Genomic DNA, 19,684 nt, shown 5'->3' with positions numbered 1-19,684 from the left:
GCCGTGCCTCGGTCTTACTTTCCCCGGATTTCGGTTTCGGGGGCCCCCCCTCCCGGCGTGGGTTGCAACCCCGCACGCCACGGTAGTATTCCCCCGCCAGGCTGGGCGAACTGCAAAGATGACTCCAATATCGGTTCTTGACCGTGATTTGATGGTCTGATGTCTGACCACGTTCGTGGGGTTTGGCTCGGTCGGAGGAACCTTGAACTCACATCCAGCGCGGATAACCAGGGTCACTGAAGATCCTGCACGGTGGTCGGTATTTGAACCTCGATGTTCCCCTTCAAACGAACTATCATCGGGTTCTTTCCATGCCCCTCATCCTGTTTTGAACCTACCGGCAACAGATCATGGCCATCGTCGGCGCGAAAGAAGAACACGTCGATCCGCAGTTGACGCGGATCGCGCAGAACGACAAGAAGGTATGGTACAAAAAGCCGAATCTGAGGTTCTTGTACCTTATCCTCATCCCGACCGGTCTCGGCGTGGAGTGGACCTCCGGATTTGACTCTTCAATGATGAACAGTCTTCAAGCCGTGGAATCATGGTTTGAATGTAGGCCGTCGTCTTGCCTCGAGACCATCAGCCGTGATGAAGCAGCTGACATTCCTATACAGACTTTGGTCGCCCCAATTCTTCTCGACTCGGTCTTCTCAACGCCATGTACTCCCTCGGTGCTCTCATGGCTATTCCCTTCGTCCCTATTGCGAGTAACTACCTCGGCCGTCGTCGCACAATCCTCCTTGGTTCATGGATCATGGTTTTGGGAGCGGGTCTTCAGGCTGGCTCTCGAAACCAGGACATGTTCTTGGCCTCACGTTGGGTTCTTGGTTTCGGCATCCCCTTCGCGATCATCAACGCGTCTTCTCTGCTGGGAGAACTCTCATATGCCAAGGAACGATCCATCATGACGAGTCTATTCAACGCTTCCTGGTTCGTGGGTAAGTGATTAGGGAGACGAGAAGTCAGCAAAGCCGGGGTGTACTGACAAGCCATTCTTCAGGAGCGATTATTGCCGCAGGCGTGACATACGGTACGTGCTTCTGACTCACTCTTGAGGTACCCGAGCGAAGTAGGGTCCAGTACTGATGTGCAACTTGAAAGGCACGTTTCAAATGACCAGTACTTGGGCATGGAGAATCCCCAGTCTTCTTCAGCTAGTGCCCAGCGCGTGCCAGATCTGCTTCATGCCCTTCTGCCCCGAGTCGCCCCGATGGCTCATCTCGAAAGACCGAGGCGACGAAGCATTTGCAATCCTGCAGAAGTACCACAGTGAAGGCGAAAACGGCGACGAGTTCGTGCGTCTTGAATACGCCCAAATCCAGTCCACCATTCAACAAGAGAAGGCGGTTGCCAGCAAGTTCGCTTGGGGCGATGTCTTTAGAGATGCTGCCATGCGCAGACGATTCATGATTGCAGGCATTGTCGGCTTCTTCACGCAGTGGAGTGGAAACGGTATGATCGAGATAACCGCACATCTGGAATCTGTACTAATGTTACGCAGGCCTCCTGTCTTTCTACATGAAGAAGATTCTTAACCTTGTCGGAATCACCGACAACCGAACTGTCCAGAAGATCATCCTTAGTAACACCTGCTGGGGTATGTTCCCCTCCCATATATGAGCATAAAATTCATGAATTACTTCATCTTTGATGATGCGGTTGTGTCTGCTTTTTTTGCAAGATTGGTACTGACTATGCAGGTTTGATCAACGCCACACCGATCGCTCTTATTGCGCCACGCTTCCCCCGTAGAAGGATGTTCCTCATTTGTACTATTGGTAAGGAGCCATGCTTGAAAATCTCCCAATTCTCCGCAGAGTCCACGGTGTAGTTGAAGCTTGATACATACGAGACCGTCACGAATCATGTTGAAGAAAAGAACCTCTTCAAAGGCCGGTGAGCGTTGGCATTGATCATCGTGCTAATGGGCTCGAACAGGCACCGCATGCGTTTACACCGTCTGGACTATTGCCTCTGCTAGGTTCGCAATTGATGGATCTAAAGCAGCCGCGATTCCCGTTCTGGTCTTCATCTACCTTTACTCGCCGTGAGTCAAGCTGACATACCCAAACATCTCGCTCAAGTGTCAGCCAACTAACGCTTACTCTAAGATTCTATAACATCGGCTGGAATGCTCTCACGTATGACAAACCCTTCCCGAAAGACTGCGCAGACTTCTCTAACCATCAGCAGATATACCTACATGGTCGAGATTTTCCCATATACCGTCCGGTCTCAGGGTATTGCCGTTGAGCAACTCACTGTCAGATTCGCCGTCTTCTTCAACACCTACGTCAATCCCATTGCCCTAGACAGCATAGGCTGGAAGTACTACTGTGTATACTGCGTTTGGATCCTTGTTGAGATCGCGACCGTCTACTTTGTCTTCCCTGAGACATACGGCCGAACTCTCGAAGAGCTCAGCTTTATGTTTGAGGGCAAGGAAGTGCAGGACAAGGTGCAGAAGAACACTCAGAAGGTACTCCAAGTTGAACTCGAAGATGTGGGCACGCGTGGTGGCTCCCGAGAGGAAGCGCGGGACACGAAGGTCTAGCGGTGATCAGTGGTCGGAAGTACGGGGTTTAGCGGAAGTTTGTGTGATGCGGTAATCGAATGGTCACGATACTTTCTTTGGGTCTTTTCATTGAAGCTCACCTAAAAACACCAAAATTGATCGGCAATCTTATCGTGTTGACCAAGCGTGATCCAGAGTGACGTCAACTTCTGGTCTCGAATTTGCCATCGGCCTGCGGGGGACCGCGGAGACGGGCCGAGTGGACCCACATCATGCGGAGGTTAGCTCCGCGCGAAAGCCTCTCCGGCATGTAATTCTCAGAGGTTTCCTTGCTCAAAATTGTATGAGTTTGTATGGCAAAATTTAATTACAAGTCCATCTCCCGGACGATTGCAAAAGTCTAACAGTAATAGCTCAGGGGCGCAAACAGGTAGACACGCGAACCAGGGGTACAGTGGAGCTCGCGGTCGCTCAAGTGAGACAATCAGAGGGTTGGGCCACCTATTAACGACCAGGCAGGGCTGTCTGGGAAAGGGACCCGATTTGCTCTCCATCAAATCGTTATTATGAGTAAATCCTACATGTACGAAAGAGGCAAATTACTGAACGATCTTCCTCCCATCCCACCAAGTCAGCCTGTCAAACGAAGTACGCATGCGACCTTGCCGTGCTCCTGGTCCTCCTGTCACTTTCTCGGGGCAACGTCAATGATCGACGGAGGGTAGTATGGTACCTGTGGCTTGGTATCTGCATCTTTCCTCGCCTCTAGTGTCAGCCGCGTCATCTTCAGGGATTGTCATCGTGGCTGAACCGCATTTCCGACGCCCTGCCAACTTGCGCAAGGTGATCTTCGGCCCCATGCTCGTCCTTCCTATCGTGCAGCGAACCAACAGGCCGGAGCTGCTGCTCCTTTACTTATTCCGGCCCCCTAGCACAGCATCCACCTGACCGCGGCGTGGCACGGCGTGGGATGTTTGCCAACAATAGCTGGCCCGTCACACAACAACATGGTAGGAGCTGTTGTTCCCGTCACACAATTGTTGGGCTCCGGCAACTCGGAATGACGAAAGCAGCACGTCAATTCGAACATCGGCTCGTTTTTGGGCAGTTTGAAGTCAAACAAACGGCACCAAATTGTTTCAACCCGTATGCCTGTTTTTTTGTTTTACTTTGGCGGTGAAGTCTCTCCACAAATCCAGAGGCCGGTGTAGTATTTAAATACCCCTAGCCGCACTCTTTTGACGCTCACGATGCACCTTACCTGAATTTAATATCGTCGTTGTCAGCAACAGCTTGCTACGCTGCAATATCTCAGCATTTCACCCTTACTACAGACTGATACAAGAGAGCGTATCATTATTCATTCCCATATATTTGCAAAACAACATGTCATTGATCGCAAGAGCCGTTCGCGGCGCCGCGATCTCGGCCCATGCGGGGCCGTCTCCGACATTCGTCGCACCGACAGCTATCACCCGGAAGTTCTCCGCACCGCAACCTCCGCATCCGCGCCGACCGTTTCACAGCACGCAATCCCGGAATCACGCTAAGCCCAAGAACCCCAAGCCAACCGACCATCCCGCAACCGAGATCAAGCCGCCTCGGAGTACCAACTTTGGCAGCGGCCGCTTTTCCGACTTTGATCTGAAAGGCCGTACGTTTATCGTGACTGGTGGGGCGCAGGGTCTTGGCTTGAGCCTGGCAGAGGCGCTAGTAGAAGCTGGCGGCAAGGGTAGGTCCAGTGATGTCAGCATGACTTTGCAGTAATGGGTATCTGACGATGTCTCAGTTTACTGTCTTGATCAGCAAGAAAGGCCCCACGGAGACTACGCTGAGGCATTGAAACGTGTCGTTCCGGAATGGGGCGGATCGCTGCACTACAGACAAGCTGATGTTGTGGATACCGAGGGCCTCGACAAGGTCATCACCGAGATCGCCGACAAGAACCAGAGACTGGATGGCGTAATAGCTGCTGCTGGAATCATGCAAATCGAGAGCGCCATGGATTACACAGTTCCCCAGATCGAAAAGATGCTTGCGGTTAATTACACCGGCGTCTTCATGACTGCACAGTCCGCGGCCCGGAACATGTTCAAGTACAAGAACCACGGCAGCATCTGCCTGATCGCAAGCATGTCGGGACTCGTCGCAAATATCGGCATGCTTTCGCCTGCGTATAACTCTTCGAAGGCAGCAGTAATACAGCTTGCACGAAATCTGGCAATGGAATGGAGTCCGATGAGGAAAGATGGCTCTGGAGGCATCCGAGTCAATTGTATTTCACCCGGTCACATCTTGACGCCGATGGTGGAGCAGAACTTTAGGGAAGTTCCGGGTTTGAAGGAAGAGTGGGAGGGCCACAATATGTTCGGTCGACTCGCCGAAACGACTGAGTTCAAGGGTGCTGGTCTGTTCCTGATGAGCAATGCTAGCACTTTCATGACGGGAAGCCAGCTTGTTATCGATGGTGGTCATACTGCGTGGTGATAGTTCATTACGGTTTCTGTATTCAAAACTCCAGACTAAAAAATATTGTTAGACATGTCGAAGCCTGTGAACTACAATTCAGATGATCTGAACACTAACCTTCTGGCAAATACAAGAAGCACGCAGTCTCAATTTCAGACCCTCGGCCCTGGGATGAAGAAACAGAAGTTTGAATCCTTTACCCTCTGGAACAACCAGAATCTTGTCCATTGACGAATCGTCCACTCCCCTGCAGCATCGCTGTTGACGGCCGGGTTGAGATTGATGCACGTTCGTCCTAAACAGCTACCTAAGCAGTAAGATGAAAGTGACTCAGGTAAAATGATTGGCTTTACTACCAGAAAACAAGATTTTACATACTCTCCAACCCGTACAGTCGTGACGCGGAAAGCCAACATATTCCAACATTTGTTGCTAAATCTTGCAACCTGCAGTGGGCCCTGTTACCCACGTGTTCACCAGCATCAGTACCTACTAGTAAATCAAGATAAGGAGCCCCCAAACCTGTAATCAGGACCATGAGAACCTGATGTTTTCAATGTCCATCTCTTCCTCTTGTGGGTCCCTCCCAGTCCGCACGTCTATGCTGATTTTTACTAGTACTTGGCCGCTGTTTGCTGCCCTGGCGATTTCCATACGAATGGCCTTTTCAAACTTCGCCTTCATCTCCTCGAACTGCTTCTCTTGTCCCAGTTCTATGACATCCTCTACCTCTGTATTTGAGGTCTCCATGAGGAATTGGAGTGACTCTACATCAGACAGCTGTACCCATGCTGGAAACTCAGTCAGTAGTTCAGAAAGCGTCTTTTGCCCGAAACCTCTTTTTGGCTTCCAGTGCCGCTCTCTGTATTTCGGATAGTGTGTCATAATTGTGTAGGTAAATTTGGGCTGCGCAACAACAGTTTTCGGGTCGACGTTTTTCAATTCAATATTATCGCTGTGTTGAGGGCCGGCTTTGACGGCTGTTTCTTCAGGGACAACGGGTTCGGACATGAGAGTCCTAGTTAAAGGATGCACGCTTAAGACCTCTGATGCCATGTTCGGTTTCTCAGCGGCCTCTCCTTTCCTAGTCGTATTGGGAGACATTGCGAGATTCTTGGGAACATGTGTGGTCGTCAGGATGACCTCTGTGTCGGCGTTCTGTTGCATGGTCCACTCATCGATGAAATCGTTGACGGGGTCCTCTTGCGGTGCATACTCAACAGTTGGCCGAACCGAAAACGTGTCTGTTGCAACGGTAGCACCATCTGAAACACCCGGGTTGTTTCCAGTAGACTCCAGGCTTGATGGGCACTCTGGAGACTCTCCGGCGGCCCAGTACTGCTCCGGTGTAGCCCACTCCGGCTCTCTTCGCGGCTTTCGTTGTCTAGTCGATGAGCGATTGGCAATCTGTGTCGATGATGTGCGACCTCGTTTTGCAGACGACTCAAAGCGCGCGGACGACGAGTCAACTTCTCTTGCTCTTTTTGTCGACGGTGTCATCTCTGCAAATGGCGCAAGCTGCTTTGTGTTGTTTCATGATCAGCCGTCAGGTGCTCCCGTAGTCCGAATACATCATTCACAGGTTACAATTATGGACTTACAATTGGAGCCTGAGCACTGAGATCAGGGCTCTGTGGTACCAGATACGGATCTCTTGAGATGACCGAATGACTAGAGGCATCATCGGCAAGTTCTGACTCATTCGGGCCCTCGTCAACTGTATCCGCTCTCAAGGTGTGACTTCGCTCTCTGGCCGATCTATTGGCCCTATGTAAGCTTCATACCACAGCAAGACTTCATCATTCATCGCCTACCTCAGACCGGGCGGTTTTTCATCCTCGTGGCTCTCCACGTCTATGGGGTCACTACGATGGAGCCCGGATTCAAGTCCCTTGCCTACGTCATTTCCTTTACTCAGTGGGTTCCGACTTTTGTTGTTGCGATGGTCTTGAAGATTGAGTCGCCAAAAGAGTTGTCGCAAAATGTCCTTGATTCTGAAAACTGGTTAAAATGAAGTTCCCCTCTCCCGAGGGGTCTCGTTGCACTCACCTATTCTGATCCGTTGAAAATTTGAGCTTTGTGGTATCAAGTGCACCATCATCTGGCCAAAACCTTTGTGGATTCCCGTCACGGTCTAGGAAGGATTGAACCATCTTCGACAGCGCGTTCTGTTGGTCACGAGATTTCCAGTCAATGAGATCTTTACCATTAAGTCCTCCATCACTCACGAAGACGTCTCGAGAGGATGCCATGGCGTTCCTAAATTTGGTGAACATCTCTTTCTTTGCATCGCCGTAGCCGAGCTGTGCCCGTAGGGCAGTGACGCTAGGAATAGCGGTTTGATTCGTAGGTGCTGGCATGATGAGGAGGTCCAGGTTGGAATCGAATACGGGGATAAACGTGGAAGCAACCGAGGCTGGATACTCCAGTATATGGCAGATGATAAAGTCAATGACCTTCTGCTTTTAAAGGTTCTGGAGCGGCCCCTCTTTAACGGTCGTAGCGTGCTCGTAGGCTGGCCCCCGCGGATCGGAGGCTCACCCAATAAAAACGCATTAAGAAACTGTGGGAGGCTGGCCATTTGGTCAAATACCGCAATGCATGAATGAATCGCTCACGCACGTTGGTGCGGCCGTCGAAGACGGCCGAACGACTCGACTATCGCTGCAGCACAGCCATTGCAGCCTGGCATGGGCGGGTCGTCTCGAGTGATTGCAGGCCAAGGAAATGTTCAGGTTCGAGCTGCATCCTCCCCTGCAACTGCAGCTCTCAAGTCAGCCTGGTACGTTGAGGGATACTCTATTGATCGATTCGCCTTTCCGACAAAGTACAACTTCGACATTTGACCGAAGAACATGTCATTGTTAGGTAGGCTGCGGCTAAGATGGTGACTTTCCCGTGGACCATTGGTTGTTCTCAATGAAAAGGCATTTGACCAGTCCCCGGCTGCTCTTCAGTTGTAGGGTAACTGTTTGTGTGAAGACTGTTTACCTAGATACCTATGTTACAACGTCAGAGATTTTGTTCGTCTCAGGCTTCCCGCATCTTCGGATTTGATAGGACCTCGTTCCAAGAAAACAGTCGGCCTAGGCATTATGATGCACAGAATTCAATTCAGCCTTGTTGCCCATCATTCACATGCAGGGGGGTGCAAGGGCATCAACTAGGTCGGTGACATGGGCGAGTTTTGTTACGTCGATATCTTTTTTTGCAATTCCACGGTCCACCAAGTTTGGATTTCGAAACATTCAGGAGGTGTTGTTCCTTTTGTAGTAGCGACTCCGAATAACAGAGCCACATGAGTGGTTGCTGCGCCGCGAGCTTGCAGCGGAACCTGTCCAGGCCGTACACATAAGGCCCAGCTCGTTGCCACTGGTTCTCAATACGAAGTTCTTTTGTCTCAGAAGTAGTCCAGGGTTCTCAAATGAGCGGCTCATGCGCAAAAGGTGCCTGCTGGTCTAGAGTTGTGGCTAGCTGCTTTGCATGCAGCGGCGGCCTCCCATCCAGGCGGTGTGCTGTATTGATCGAGGGTTTTCTGGCTTATATCACGGCTTGAATTTGGGACGATGCATGTTTAATGAATCACTTCAAGTTCGGATACCGTATACTAGAGGAAGTGAGTATCGCATGTATCATCACGCTGACTACCGGCAACATTGCCTCCGGGTGGAACAAGAGTTGTTTGCATTTACACCACATTTACATGGAACACTAAATCCCCAAAACTCATGAAAGCGCCCAACCAAAAACCAGGGCCAATATGGAAAGTTCCAGCAACAGAAACCTGCAGTTGTAAATGCTAATGGGCTGGTCTCCGATTCGAGCTGAGACTTTGCTGGTTCCTGACACTGTAGTTAAGGAGCATGAGGCACCATACACGCCAGTCGAAGGTCAACTATGCACAAAACTAGTAGTAGCTAAGCCTCCGCTACTGGTTGAGACTGTGACAAGATATATCTACCTTATGCGAAGACACTTTCCAATCCGTAGTAGGGCCAAACTTTTGGTGCTCACTTAGCTTTTCATCTTGACAAGACGTAATAAGTCGACGACCCTTGCTTTATTGGATGAGTGTGTGGTCTCATTCTGTGTCTCCCGTGACCACTTGGTCGAGCCGCGCGATGATTCGCGCGCCAATCTCCCAGCAAATACACAAAGTAGTCACAGATGGTACGCCAGTGAAAGGCAAGCCACTGCTAGGAACGCAGTGTGCAGATGTCTGCAGTTTACAAGAACTGATTGGCCACCACTGCAATTCGGTAGTCAGGCAGGGCAACCAGTAGACTTGGCGCTTACAGCACATCGATCGCCTGTGGGCTGCTTGCGGACCAGAACCAATGAATTGAACCCACGTGGAAGGCGTAGCCTCATATTTACCCCTCAAATGAGTTTGTTCGACTTTGTCCGTTTCCTTCTCTTTTTTGCACTTTATGTATGCTCGTAAGCTTTTCCCCGCCCAGCGAGGGGAATCTTATCATTTCGGTACGTTGGGGGTGTTTTCCATAGCGTCAGCGTTGCTGTTCACGCCCAAATAGACCTGGTACCAACTTCAATACGTACGAGGAATGCAAATTAGGGGCGACGCTGATGATCGGAAATGGATCCTTTCTCGGCAGCCACCGGCGTCGCCGGACTCATCTCCCTAGGAATTGAACTTGGCAAAAGCCTCAAGACTTACTACGATGACTTCAAGTCGATGGACGAAGATATTACTCTACACATTCAGCATGCAGATAGATTGCGCGCGTTCGTTGAAATGCTCAGGAGTCGATTCGATGGGCAAAATGAGGTCGATCCAGCGCTTTCCGGGTCTCTGCAGGAATGTTACCAGGCTTGTAATATTTGCTTACAGGACTTTGGGGCTTTAAAGAGAAAATTCTCTCGAGACCCAGGGCCTAAGCCCAAAGGAATACGAAAGCGCTGGGAGGCTGCCCTGGCTCACTTTCACTACCCGCTCCAGAAGAAAAGGTTCGAGGACCTCGAAGCTGAGATGGAGAAATTTCGGGTCGACATTTCACTAAGACTTCAGCTTCTAAACTAGTAAGTCTTCCCAAGTTATGATGGCGTTTCACGACCTGACTAAAACGCACACAGCGATGGCACTGTTGAGCTCCGCAATAATATTACCTCTGGAAATGCTGAAGTTCTGTCTGCTGTGCAACCTTTAGCGCAGATAAAACAGGCCATCGATCAACTGCCCCAGGTCCTGCTGTTCCAATTGACTGAAGCTTTGAAAGTCGTGGAACCGTCGTCACCGTCGTGTTCTCAAGCCCCCGAGAGACCAGATTTGCTTGAATCAATCAATTTCAGACAGCAAGCATTGTCTCAAGACGGCAATTGTGTCTCTACGGCTTCAAGTCCTGGAAACATTGCTACTACTACGCAAGATATGACTCGATTCGTTGCAGCTCCGACTGAGAGTGAAAGGTCGCTGGAGAAACATGATCCAAGAATGGTCATGATGGCTGCTTCATCACAAGTTGAAAAAATGCATTATCACCGTGCGCGATTTCCGCGGTTCCAAGGTTTTCAATGTACTTGCAAGCCCATCAGTTTGCGTCATCTCCCAGCTTCACGGCGATCCAACATAAACAAGCACAGGGATGGATGTCCTGTCTCCTTCCTTGATACGAGAAGCCGAGGTGTTGCGGCAGGGAAGTCTGTTCTCGAGACATTTTTCAGCTGCTTCGCCTCCATCGCTGGTTACAGAATCGAGTACAACTTCACAGCTCGAGCGATAGTCCTGAAGACTAGCCCTGCTTTTCTCCTCTTAGACACACTGTCTAAAAGAAAATTCCAATGGATCGAGAACGAAAAACAATTAGAGAGCAGGTTGTTGCCTATTCTAACAGATTTGAAAGAGCTATTTCGGCAACAAAAGGCGTGGCCAACGGACACCTTGTCGAATGACATGAACATTCTGCATGTAAGTCAATATGGCCGTCTCAGTTGAGATCAAATCTCAACCTCCTAATCACGAACCACGTACTAGATAGCCTGTTCTCGCCTTCGCGGCAAGTGGTCCGAACCCATGGTCCATGTTTATTTCCAATTCCTTGAAGCTTTGGTCAATATGGGCGTGCCATTCAATGGGACTGGAGAGTTCGGGTTAGTTACGGCCAATATCATGATCCCACCGAGAGTACTAATGTAGCCCCAGTACACCATTACGATGGTTGCTAAATTGCGGCAACGTCCATTGGTCGAAGGACAACCACCACCCTGGATACCCGAACTCTAGTAACACTCTTTCATATGTAGCGAAGGGTTTGATAAGTCTGGATGCCTATTATTCGGAGAACCCAAACGAACATAGTTATGAGCCTCCGTTCCGCAGTAGTATGCTTGTATTCTCAACAATTTACGGAGGTCTTTCCAATTCACTTGAAGGTATGTGTTCCGGGCTGCTTTCTTGACGGTTCATCGAAAATAACGATCTCGATCGAAAAGCGTTTGATTATGGGGAGCTGTGTTGCGCACTGTTCCGAAAGTCGGAGCCATCTATTCGGCATATCATGAGCGTATCGTCAGACTCTATTTTCGAGAGAGGCCACCACAACCAAACCCCACTACACGTTGCTGTCTACTGGCCAAACGGTTTAAGAATACTTTTTGAGCTGGCAGAAGAAGCATGTCATGACATCATTGACCAGGAGGACAAAGCCGGACTTACCCCGATCCAATGCGCTATTGCCTGGCAACAAGCCGAATCCGTCGAGCTATTACTGGAAAAACGCGCTAGGATCGATTTAGAAGAAACTTCGAATTTCTTTACACATAAGGCTGCGATCCCTCTCAACTGTCAAAGCACCAGAGTCTGCGAGATACTAGCCAAGGAGCTCGCAAAGCGACGCAAATCTATGCGAGATTATGCGTTGCAACAGCTTTCTAGCGAAGATGTGGAATATTTTCAGCTGGGTCACAAAGCGATACTACAAGGAGAAGCTTATGACGTGATCACATCTTTAACGAATCAAGGCGTTTGGGTCCCGAGAGAATGGAAGCTGGTGCAGCCGGGATCAATCTATCATTCGCTGGCGATGACCGACACCTTAGCAGAAGCACTCTTTCAGTCCGGGTTCCATGAGATCGATTATATGGAAAACGGCTACACCCCCTTGATGATGCTCTATTGCTGGGATTTGGCAGACTCGTTGAGACTCATCGCCTGGTTTGACCAACATCAAGCCAACTTCTATGCCCCAATTCCCCACGTGAAGTCGATGGGCGGTAGCCAAGATCTGAGACCGGAAGCGAAGGATTTTAAGCTCATCCACCGGTTAGCATATCTGCTCGGAAAGTGGACCTCACAACGCTACCTCTTTTCCCCGCAGCTTCCTCTACTCCCCGACAGGATCTATTGTAATGCACCAAATGATGCCTGTCAGTGCTACTGTGCACCGAACGGTTGCACTCCTGCATCTTCACTCGCAAAAGGATGGTTGAGTATGTGGGACGACAAAGATGAGCACTTTGACTGGTATTCTGATTCCAATGGAGAAAAGCTTTCATGTATCCTTTGTGGAGAAGATCAAGATGTTCTGGCAAGTGTTGTTCGAGTATTTACCTTCGAACGACTTGGCATGCGGCACACATGCTGCAGACATAATTATCCCAACACAAGATGGGATGGCCTGGACCTTCGATGGGGCGCGGCAAGGCGATTTAACCTTGTTTCAGTGATGGAATCTTCCGAAGTCGCCGAGATACGAGGAGAGGGTTTCTGCGATGGCGATGCAGGGGAGGATACATATTTGGCGAAGGATTTGGAACAACTAATGACGGAGTTCGGGGCTGTTCTTGAAGATTTCGAAGATTTCGAAGAGTTTTGGTATTTCTGGGACGATCGAATGGACAAGTTCGAGCGGGAAACGCCTATGATGTCGAGGAAGAGTAGACAGGCTCTTTTAGATCTCGGGGTTCGTCTGGAGAGAGTACACGAGATTGAATCGGACGAAGACACTTCTTGTGTGGTTGTCTCAGAGGATGAGATGACAGAAGACGTCATTAGCTGTTGCGAAATCGGCATCATTATTAACATCTCTCACCGCATCAACTTAAACATCACCTACGGCAACATGCAAACCCGGCGTACAATGAGCCTGCTACGGACTCAAATGAGCACATGACCACCGACACCGTCAGCAGTGCAGGCCGCATGCAGCATTTTGTATCACCAACACAGCTTCGACGACAGCTTCAATTGAAAAACAAGATACTTCAACATCACCACCATACTCAACTTCTAGAAGATTCCAGATGGCTACTATCTCACGGAACCAAAGCGTTGGATCGTTCGTCCCCACTGCTATCGCCGGTGAATACCGGCCGATTAGAGTTCTCTACGCTAATGACCAGGCCATCTAGCCATCTAGCCATCTAGCCATCTAGTTTCTCTCTTGCGAATCCCGTGAGTGAAATTGTTGAGTCAAACATGCATGTGGTCACAAATAGTAAGCCAGTGTGTAGCTGTCTTGACGCGCTCCTCTCAACTGTCGATATCGGTTCAGCTACATGAGTTTAGAGGTGCACCATGACGGGCCGGCGCGCGAAGTTAATATGGTGTTGATTTCCACAGTCTGTCGCAGACCATTTCATTTCAGGTTGCTTTATACTCCTGTTCGGTTTCGTCTCGCCTCAGCTGACGTCCGATATTTGTATCAGCCCAGCCCTGAGGAGCTCAACCCAGATGAACTCAAAATAAGGTTCTCAAGCTGAAGGCTTCCAGATCCTTCGATTATTAAATCTTACTCGCAGAATTTGGGCGCTTTGCTTTGCCGCTTGGTTGGCCTAGAATGATAATAATACCTCAAACAAGGCCGGGCCCGCCGGTTGCAACTCTCCTTATCCCACCGGCTTCCACTTGACGCCAGAAAGGCCTCCCAATCTGATGACCCAGTTTTACGGCAGCCGATGGGATAAGTTAGGAGACAGTTTCACTTGGGCAGAAGACAGCTTGTCACAAATCTCCCACCATATGTGTGTGCTTACTATGACTATAGTATATACTTCAATAATGTAATCAGAGAAAATATTGACTTCCAGCATCTTTTATAAAAGCAAGTCGTAAGGCTTGAATGTCCCACGTTTAAAATCACTTACTCAACTCGGCTCACTCACTCAACAGTCAATTGCCTACGCCAATCCCCAAGGTTCCCCGAACACACCAAAGAACAACTCTTCATGTAAGCGTTCGGTGACGTAACCCTAGACCGTGTCAATCACTTACGTGTTTCTAGATTCTCCTACAAAAGTCAAAATGAAGTTCTACGCCCCTGTTGTCGGTCTCCTACTCTTGCAAACTGCAAGCTTAGTGACGGGTGCTTGTACCTGTCTTTCTGTGACCCCGGGGAAACGGGATGATAACACCCCGGCTGCGCAGAGATGCTGCGCTAAACTAGGGGCCAAGATGTCAGGCGACCTTTGCAGTGCTTCACAACAACAAATGAAGGACTGCTGTTCAACCGAGGCCGAAGGTCCGGGCGTAAGGTCTGCAGGTGTGAGGTGTGTGGGATAGGTCCTCTACCTCTATCTAGGGCCGAGGCGTGATGAGCATTTACTCTCTACTGCAGTACAGTCAGTCACCTGCGGCTTTGTTTGCAGTTATTGACTTGGGGGATAAATACCTTCTTTAAGTGAGGGGTGGTAGTGTCACGTAGATTCTATCTGGTATAGCAATGACAGAATATTCTACACGTAGTATGAGATCAGTATAGTAGCTATGATGGCAGTGGGTATCGTGAAGACTCGGACATCTCCCTTCCGTTGGTTGATTGAATCACGGCATTTCCCCGCACAGTCAGCTTCCGCCCATCACAAGGCCGTTGCAACCTTAGATGAGGCCCAGAAACAACAGGGTCGCATGCGCCAGCTACAAAGTCGACACCAGAGCCTGCCATTCATGCCCAAGTGATCATTCATAACCATACCGCAGAGTATGTGACAGCGTTGAACAGGATGTTACCAGGTTTTAGTAGCCCAGAAATCTTACGCTCCTGTTCGCTTACCTCTGCGTGAATGGGCTGGGGTAGAATGCTGTTGAGGCAAACCGGTCTGTCTGAATCGGGAACAAGGCATCGTAGTAGCGTAATATTGAGCCTGAGATACTGTCTCCCTTTGATGGCTACATAGAACAGTTGTGGATGTGGTCCCTGGCATTCTACTGTCGTTGGTCAACAACAGTCCCACATTTCTCTGAAAGCGATTCAATCGGCCCGTATGAAGCCTTGACATTCATTCCAGACCTCCCCGATATAGTGCTTTAACAAATTCGCTGTCATTGCGTGTTTGTTAGACTTGCTTTGTATGACTACCCTGGCCATCTGATTTAATTATCTGCAGTGCGTACACGGACTATAGGCCAGAGAAGTATGTCAGTGAGTGAGTGTGTCTCGATTACACAGAGACTGGGAGCCACGCCTGCTTTTCGCCGTTGTGGCACAATGGCGCATGTGTTTTGTACCCTGGGGGTATCTATTTGCTGCCATTCTTACCTCCTCACAGCTCAGTAACAGTGAGCGTGTAATGCCGGTGGTGTTCTTTTATCCGTTCACAATTTATGGCGTATGTAGGTCAACATACAACATCATATGCCTTCCTCTCACACCTTTCAGTGCCGTATCCAGGCGTGCTTCGAGACGAAAATTCATTAGCGGCATCGCAGGACACAGTGGGTTCGCCTCGAAACTGCATCGTCAAAGGTTCATGGACCTATTTGGGTGAACAAAGTTTTGGTGGCGGATCATGAACCTGGATAGTTATCCTTCGCACCTCATGAAAATTTTAGAATGCCCGCATTCATCACTCAGCATTACACCTTCATGGGGTGGTTAGCGACAAAATGAAGACAAACATCGAGGGCAATGGTTGCAATCCGAAAGCGGCCTACCATGCGCGGGCACAAATACACCCACACCCGGTCGCTAAACGACTATTTGAGATCGCCGAAACCAAGAAGTCGAATTTGATCATTTCGGCCGACTTCAGAACCACCGCAGAGATGTTAAAATGTGCCTATGGTAGGCTACCCATGCGTGCTCTTAACCCCTGGACCGCCCTGCTGAGATAACATGTTCCAGACATAGGACCGTACATCGCCGTCTTCAAGACACACATCGACATGATATCAGATTTCTCCGACCTCACGATCAACGGGCTTAGAGCCATCGCGCGAACACACAACTTCCTCATCTTCGAGGACCGCAAGTTCGTTGATATCGGGCACACCGTCATCGGGCAGTACCACGGCGGGGCGCTGCGCATCTCCGAATGGGCAGACATTGTCAACATCTCCATCCTTGGCGGGGAGGGCATTGTAGATGCGCTCGACCAGACCATTAAGCACCCTACCTTTCCGTTTCAGGGGCAAAGAGCGCTGCTGCTTCTAGCGGAGATGACTTCGCAAGGTAGCCTGGCCGGCGGCGAGTACACACAGAGGTGCGTAGAGCTGGCGGCGAGGTACCCGGAGTCTGTCATTGGGTTCGTGGCCACCAAGGCTTTGACCACGGTTGGAGAGGACGCGGACTTTGTGACCTTCACGACAGGGGTGAACAGGTCCGCGGAAGTTGATGAGCTTGGCCAGCAGTACCAGACGCCAAGGTCTGCGGTCCTTGGCGGCTCGGATTTCATTATTGCCGGAAGGGGTATTCTTGGTGCAACCTCTCCGGTTGCTGAGGCTATTCGGTACCGAAGGGAAGGTTGGGAAGCGTACCTGGACCGTACTGGACAAAGATGAAGAAATATTTGCGACTTACTGGAGAGCAATATGAGTCAAGAGTCGTTTTGCGTTTCGCTTTGCTTTGTTAAAGGGAGCTTGTTGTATGTTGCCACTGATCCAGAGGTTGCGACAGACCTGAAGTTGTGAGTCTCTTAGGTTTACCTGGAGCTTGAGTAATTGGAAGAGACTTTCACGGCAGTTGTCAAGGTCTGAGGTGCAGGTTCCTGAGCGGACATAGTTGAACTCAACTTTCCCAATCAGACTCGGTAGTATGGAGAGAATTTAGTTAATTGGGTAAAGGACTTGGTCATTCCTGTCGCCAAGGTGCTTTTCATTCTTAATCACATTCCAGTTGTTTCTGTGGTCGCTCAAATTTGTCTCTGCAGTCCGTCCCCGTAACCACCGTTGTACCTCGCTATCTCCACTGTGATCTCTTGCAGTCATCCCTACTGTTTCTGGCTCCAGGCTGTCTTCTCTGTTGTCCTTGAGCTGCTGCGTCTCTCGCTGCTGTTCTTATTATGCCTCACAATTATCTCTCGTTCCTCGCTGTCATGTCTGCTACAGTCTACAGTCCCTCGATGCTGTCTCTGGCATTCCTCGGTGTTTTCTTGCTCCTGTATATTGTCTCTCGTCTGGGGTTTTCGCTGCCCATACTTCTCCGTTACCTTTACCATCCACCATTGAAGGTTACTACGCCACCTCCATCCATGTATGTCAACTTTGTAGTCTCTACTGTCACCTTTCATACATGCCACGATAGTTGAAAACTTTGAAGAGCTCATGAATTCTTGACCCTAATGGCAGGAAAGATCGTAGATGGATGGATGGTGACAAATCCGTTGAGCAGGAATGATACTTAAGCTCAAATTCCCTCTGGCCTGCTGCTGTACTTCTTTCCCTTCCTTCTTCATCCTCTTGAGGTATACTACAAATCCTTCGCTTTTCAACATCGAACTTCTTCACTTTTTACTTCACACACTACTTTCACTTATCACTTCACACGCTACCTTTACTTCTCACTTCACGTATTACTCTATTTCCCACCCACCTACTTCATAATGAGCTCTCTTGCCTGGTCCGCTAACGCCGGCCCCCTTGCTCGCAAGACTAATAAAGCCGTTATGGCTCTTGGTGTCAGTAAGCGTGTTAGAGAACTGCGCGGCCTGCCTTCTAAGCGCAGTGATGAGTACCGTGTGAAGAAGAACGTTCGATCCCGCCATTCACCCACTTCTTTGCGGCTCGAAAAGCTGGATTTACATTACAACCCCAACAACCTCGACTACCTCCTAACCAAGCGCGAGCCCATTCCCAGGCACAAGCGCTCTCGCCTTCTCGCGCCGGAGAGCTGCTACAAGGACCTCAAGATATACGAGGATCCCAAGGAAAAGGTGACCCCGAAGAGGCCCGTTTCCGATCCCGATGCCAGGATCCTCCAAGCCCTCACCCCGGATGAGCTCGCCACCCGCACCTCCAACTTCGATCTCTGGATCGAGCGGTTCGGCCACATCAACCTCGTCAACGGCCCAGACAGAAAGCTACCCGCCGGCGACGCCCTCAACAACGCTTTCGACATCGGGGTCCGCGCTCTCAGCTATCCCTTCAAAAAGCGCGACGAAAAAGTCCTCATGTTCCTTCTCCGTCTCGTGGAGAAGCGCATCCACTGCCATGAACGCGACCGAACCGGATGGCTGCTCAGCCAACCAATCGACTTAGAGGTCGAAGACAAGTACCAAGTCGAGGACTTGATGCGCGAGGCCAGGTGGTCCCATGACTTTGGCTTCCTCAATTCCGTGGCCGACTCCATCGCCAACCGCATAGAAGAGGGTTGGGGCTTCACTGCGGAAGAAGAGGAGAACATGGGCCGCAACTCCTCCCTTTCCTACTTCCGCGACTGCTAGCACCTCTTGCGCCGGCACTATCATGTCTGTCTGTCTCTATCTCAGTCGGCGTCCGCCCCCGTTCTCTATGTCCCCCCTCCCGCTAGCACTGCGTCCGGCTCATGTCAAGCAACAAGGTCAACCCACCCACCAAAGAAAAAAAAACACGACAACGGCATCTGGTGCGTACCACCAGCCCTGCCAACCTGAGGAGCGATGGCCGTACAGGTCTATATCAGTCATCAGTCATTAGGGTTGACCATCATGGTGACAAGCCCCCTTCAGCAACAAGAAAAAAAAAAACACCAAGAAAACTAAGTGGCTGGAACTACGCATACCACATTGGAAGGCACCCGACAACAACGCAACAACCAAAAAAGCAACCAGTGCCTGGAACATCTTCACAGCGGCCTGCGACTACCACATTGAAGGACACCCAATGACCAACATAAAACCAAAACAACAAAACAACAAAACCGGTGGCTTGGACACCTTCGGAGCGGACTACGGACATCAAATTAAACGACAACCAACAACCAAAAAAACAAACCAAAACAAAAGCGGAACAGCGGCTGGAACACTTTGCAACGGCTTGCGGAATCCACATTAAGGAGCGCCCATCAACAAAAAACAACCCGGAAAAAAGCCAGTGGTCGAGATATCTCGGCCTGAGTGGATGGAAGGATGGAGCTGGGGCGTCTTTGCAGCGACCTGTTGAGCAAAAGGACTCCAGGCCCAATTGTCTGCCGAGCCCGTGTCTCGTGAGGTTCCAGCATGATGGATGGTAATGGAAAGTGATGGTGGATGATGGATTGTGGATGATGATGATCATCATGTAAATGACTTATGATTGATGATGGTTCAGTATGGATGATGAGGTTAATGATGGATGACATGGTTAGATGGGATCAAGGTGGTGGATCAATGGTGGTTCATGTGACGTGGAGGAAATGCTTGGACAACTTGGAGCTTCAACTCACAACTTACAACTTCAACTCGCAACTTGCTCCGTATTGCTTACATAAACTGTTCCAATACATCTGTCCATAACCAATATTTGTCTCTTCTGTAACATGTGATTGTTGTTGCTGACCTTTATCGTGA

The 19,684-nt window shown here is 49.9% G+C and overlaps 5 protein-coding genes across 5 annotated transcripts; 4 read left to right on the top strand and 1 right to left on the bottom strand.

The window, feature by feature from the left end:
- Positions 1-350: 350 nt before the first annotated feature.
- COL26b_001661 (uncharacterized protein) lies at positions 351-2,557 on the top strand (the record flags this gene model as incomplete). Its single annotated transcript, XM_053174607.1, has 7 exons — positions 351-555; positions 618-941; positions 1,004-1,033; positions 1,105-1,455; positions 1,505-1,600; positions 1,942-2,050; positions 2,197-2,557. 7 exons carry the CDS (start codon positions 351-353, stop codon positions 2,555-2,557), a joined length of 1,476 nt encoding a protein of 491 aa, XP_053041538.1.
- A 1,347-nt stretch (positions 2,558-3,904) lies between these two features.
- On the top strand, positions 3,905-5,005 carry COL26b_001660 (uncharacterized protein; the record flags this gene model as incomplete). Its single annotated transcript, XM_053174606.1, has 2 exons — positions 3,905-4,250; positions 4,308-5,005. 2 exons carry the CDS (start codon positions 3,905-3,907, stop codon positions 5,003-5,005), a joined length of 1,044 nt encoding a protein of 347 aa, XP_053041537.1.
- Positions 5,006-5,515: 510 nt separating this feature from the next.
- On the bottom strand, positions 5,516-6,487 carry COL26b_001659 (uncharacterized protein; the record flags this gene model as incomplete). The annotated part of the gene is made up of 1 exon (XM_053174605.1): positions 5,516-6,487. One exon carries the CDS (start codon positions 6,485-6,487, stop codon positions 5,516-5,518), a length of 972 nt encoding a protein of 323 aa, XP_053041536.1.
- A 9,340-nt stretch (positions 6,488-15,827) lies between these two features.
- COL26b_001658 (uncharacterized protein) lies at positions 15,828-16,721 on the top strand (the record flags this gene model as incomplete). The annotated part of the gene is made up of 2 exons (XM_053174604.1): positions 15,828-16,005; positions 16,066-16,721. The coding sequence occupies 2 exons, from the start codon at positions 15,828-15,830 to the stop codon at positions 16,719-16,721; spliced, it is 834 nt and encodes a 277-aa protein (XP_053041535.1).
- Positions 16,722-17,761: 1,040 nt separating this feature from the next.
- Positions 17,762-18,601, top strand: COL26b_001657 (uncharacterized protein; the record flags this gene model as incomplete). Its single annotated transcript, XM_053174603.1, has 1 exon — positions 17,762-18,601. One exon carries the CDS (start codon positions 17,762-17,764, stop codon positions 18,599-18,601), a length of 840 nt encoding a protein of 279 aa, XP_053041534.1.
- Positions 18,602-19,684: the final 1,083 nt, after the last annotated feature.

The sequence above is a fragment of the Colletotrichum chrysophilum genome, assembly GCF_026319265.1.
Source record: "Colletotrichum chrysophilum strain AFK26 chromosome Unknown scaffold_7, whole genome shotgun sequence".
Lineage (NCBI taxonomy): Eukaryota > Fungi > Ascomycota > Sordariomycetes > Glomerellales > Glomerellaceae > Colletotrichum > Colletotrichum chrysophilum.
The sequence above is the reverse complement of the archived record's forward strand: the minus strand, read 5'-3'. Positions and strand labels throughout refer to the sequence as shown.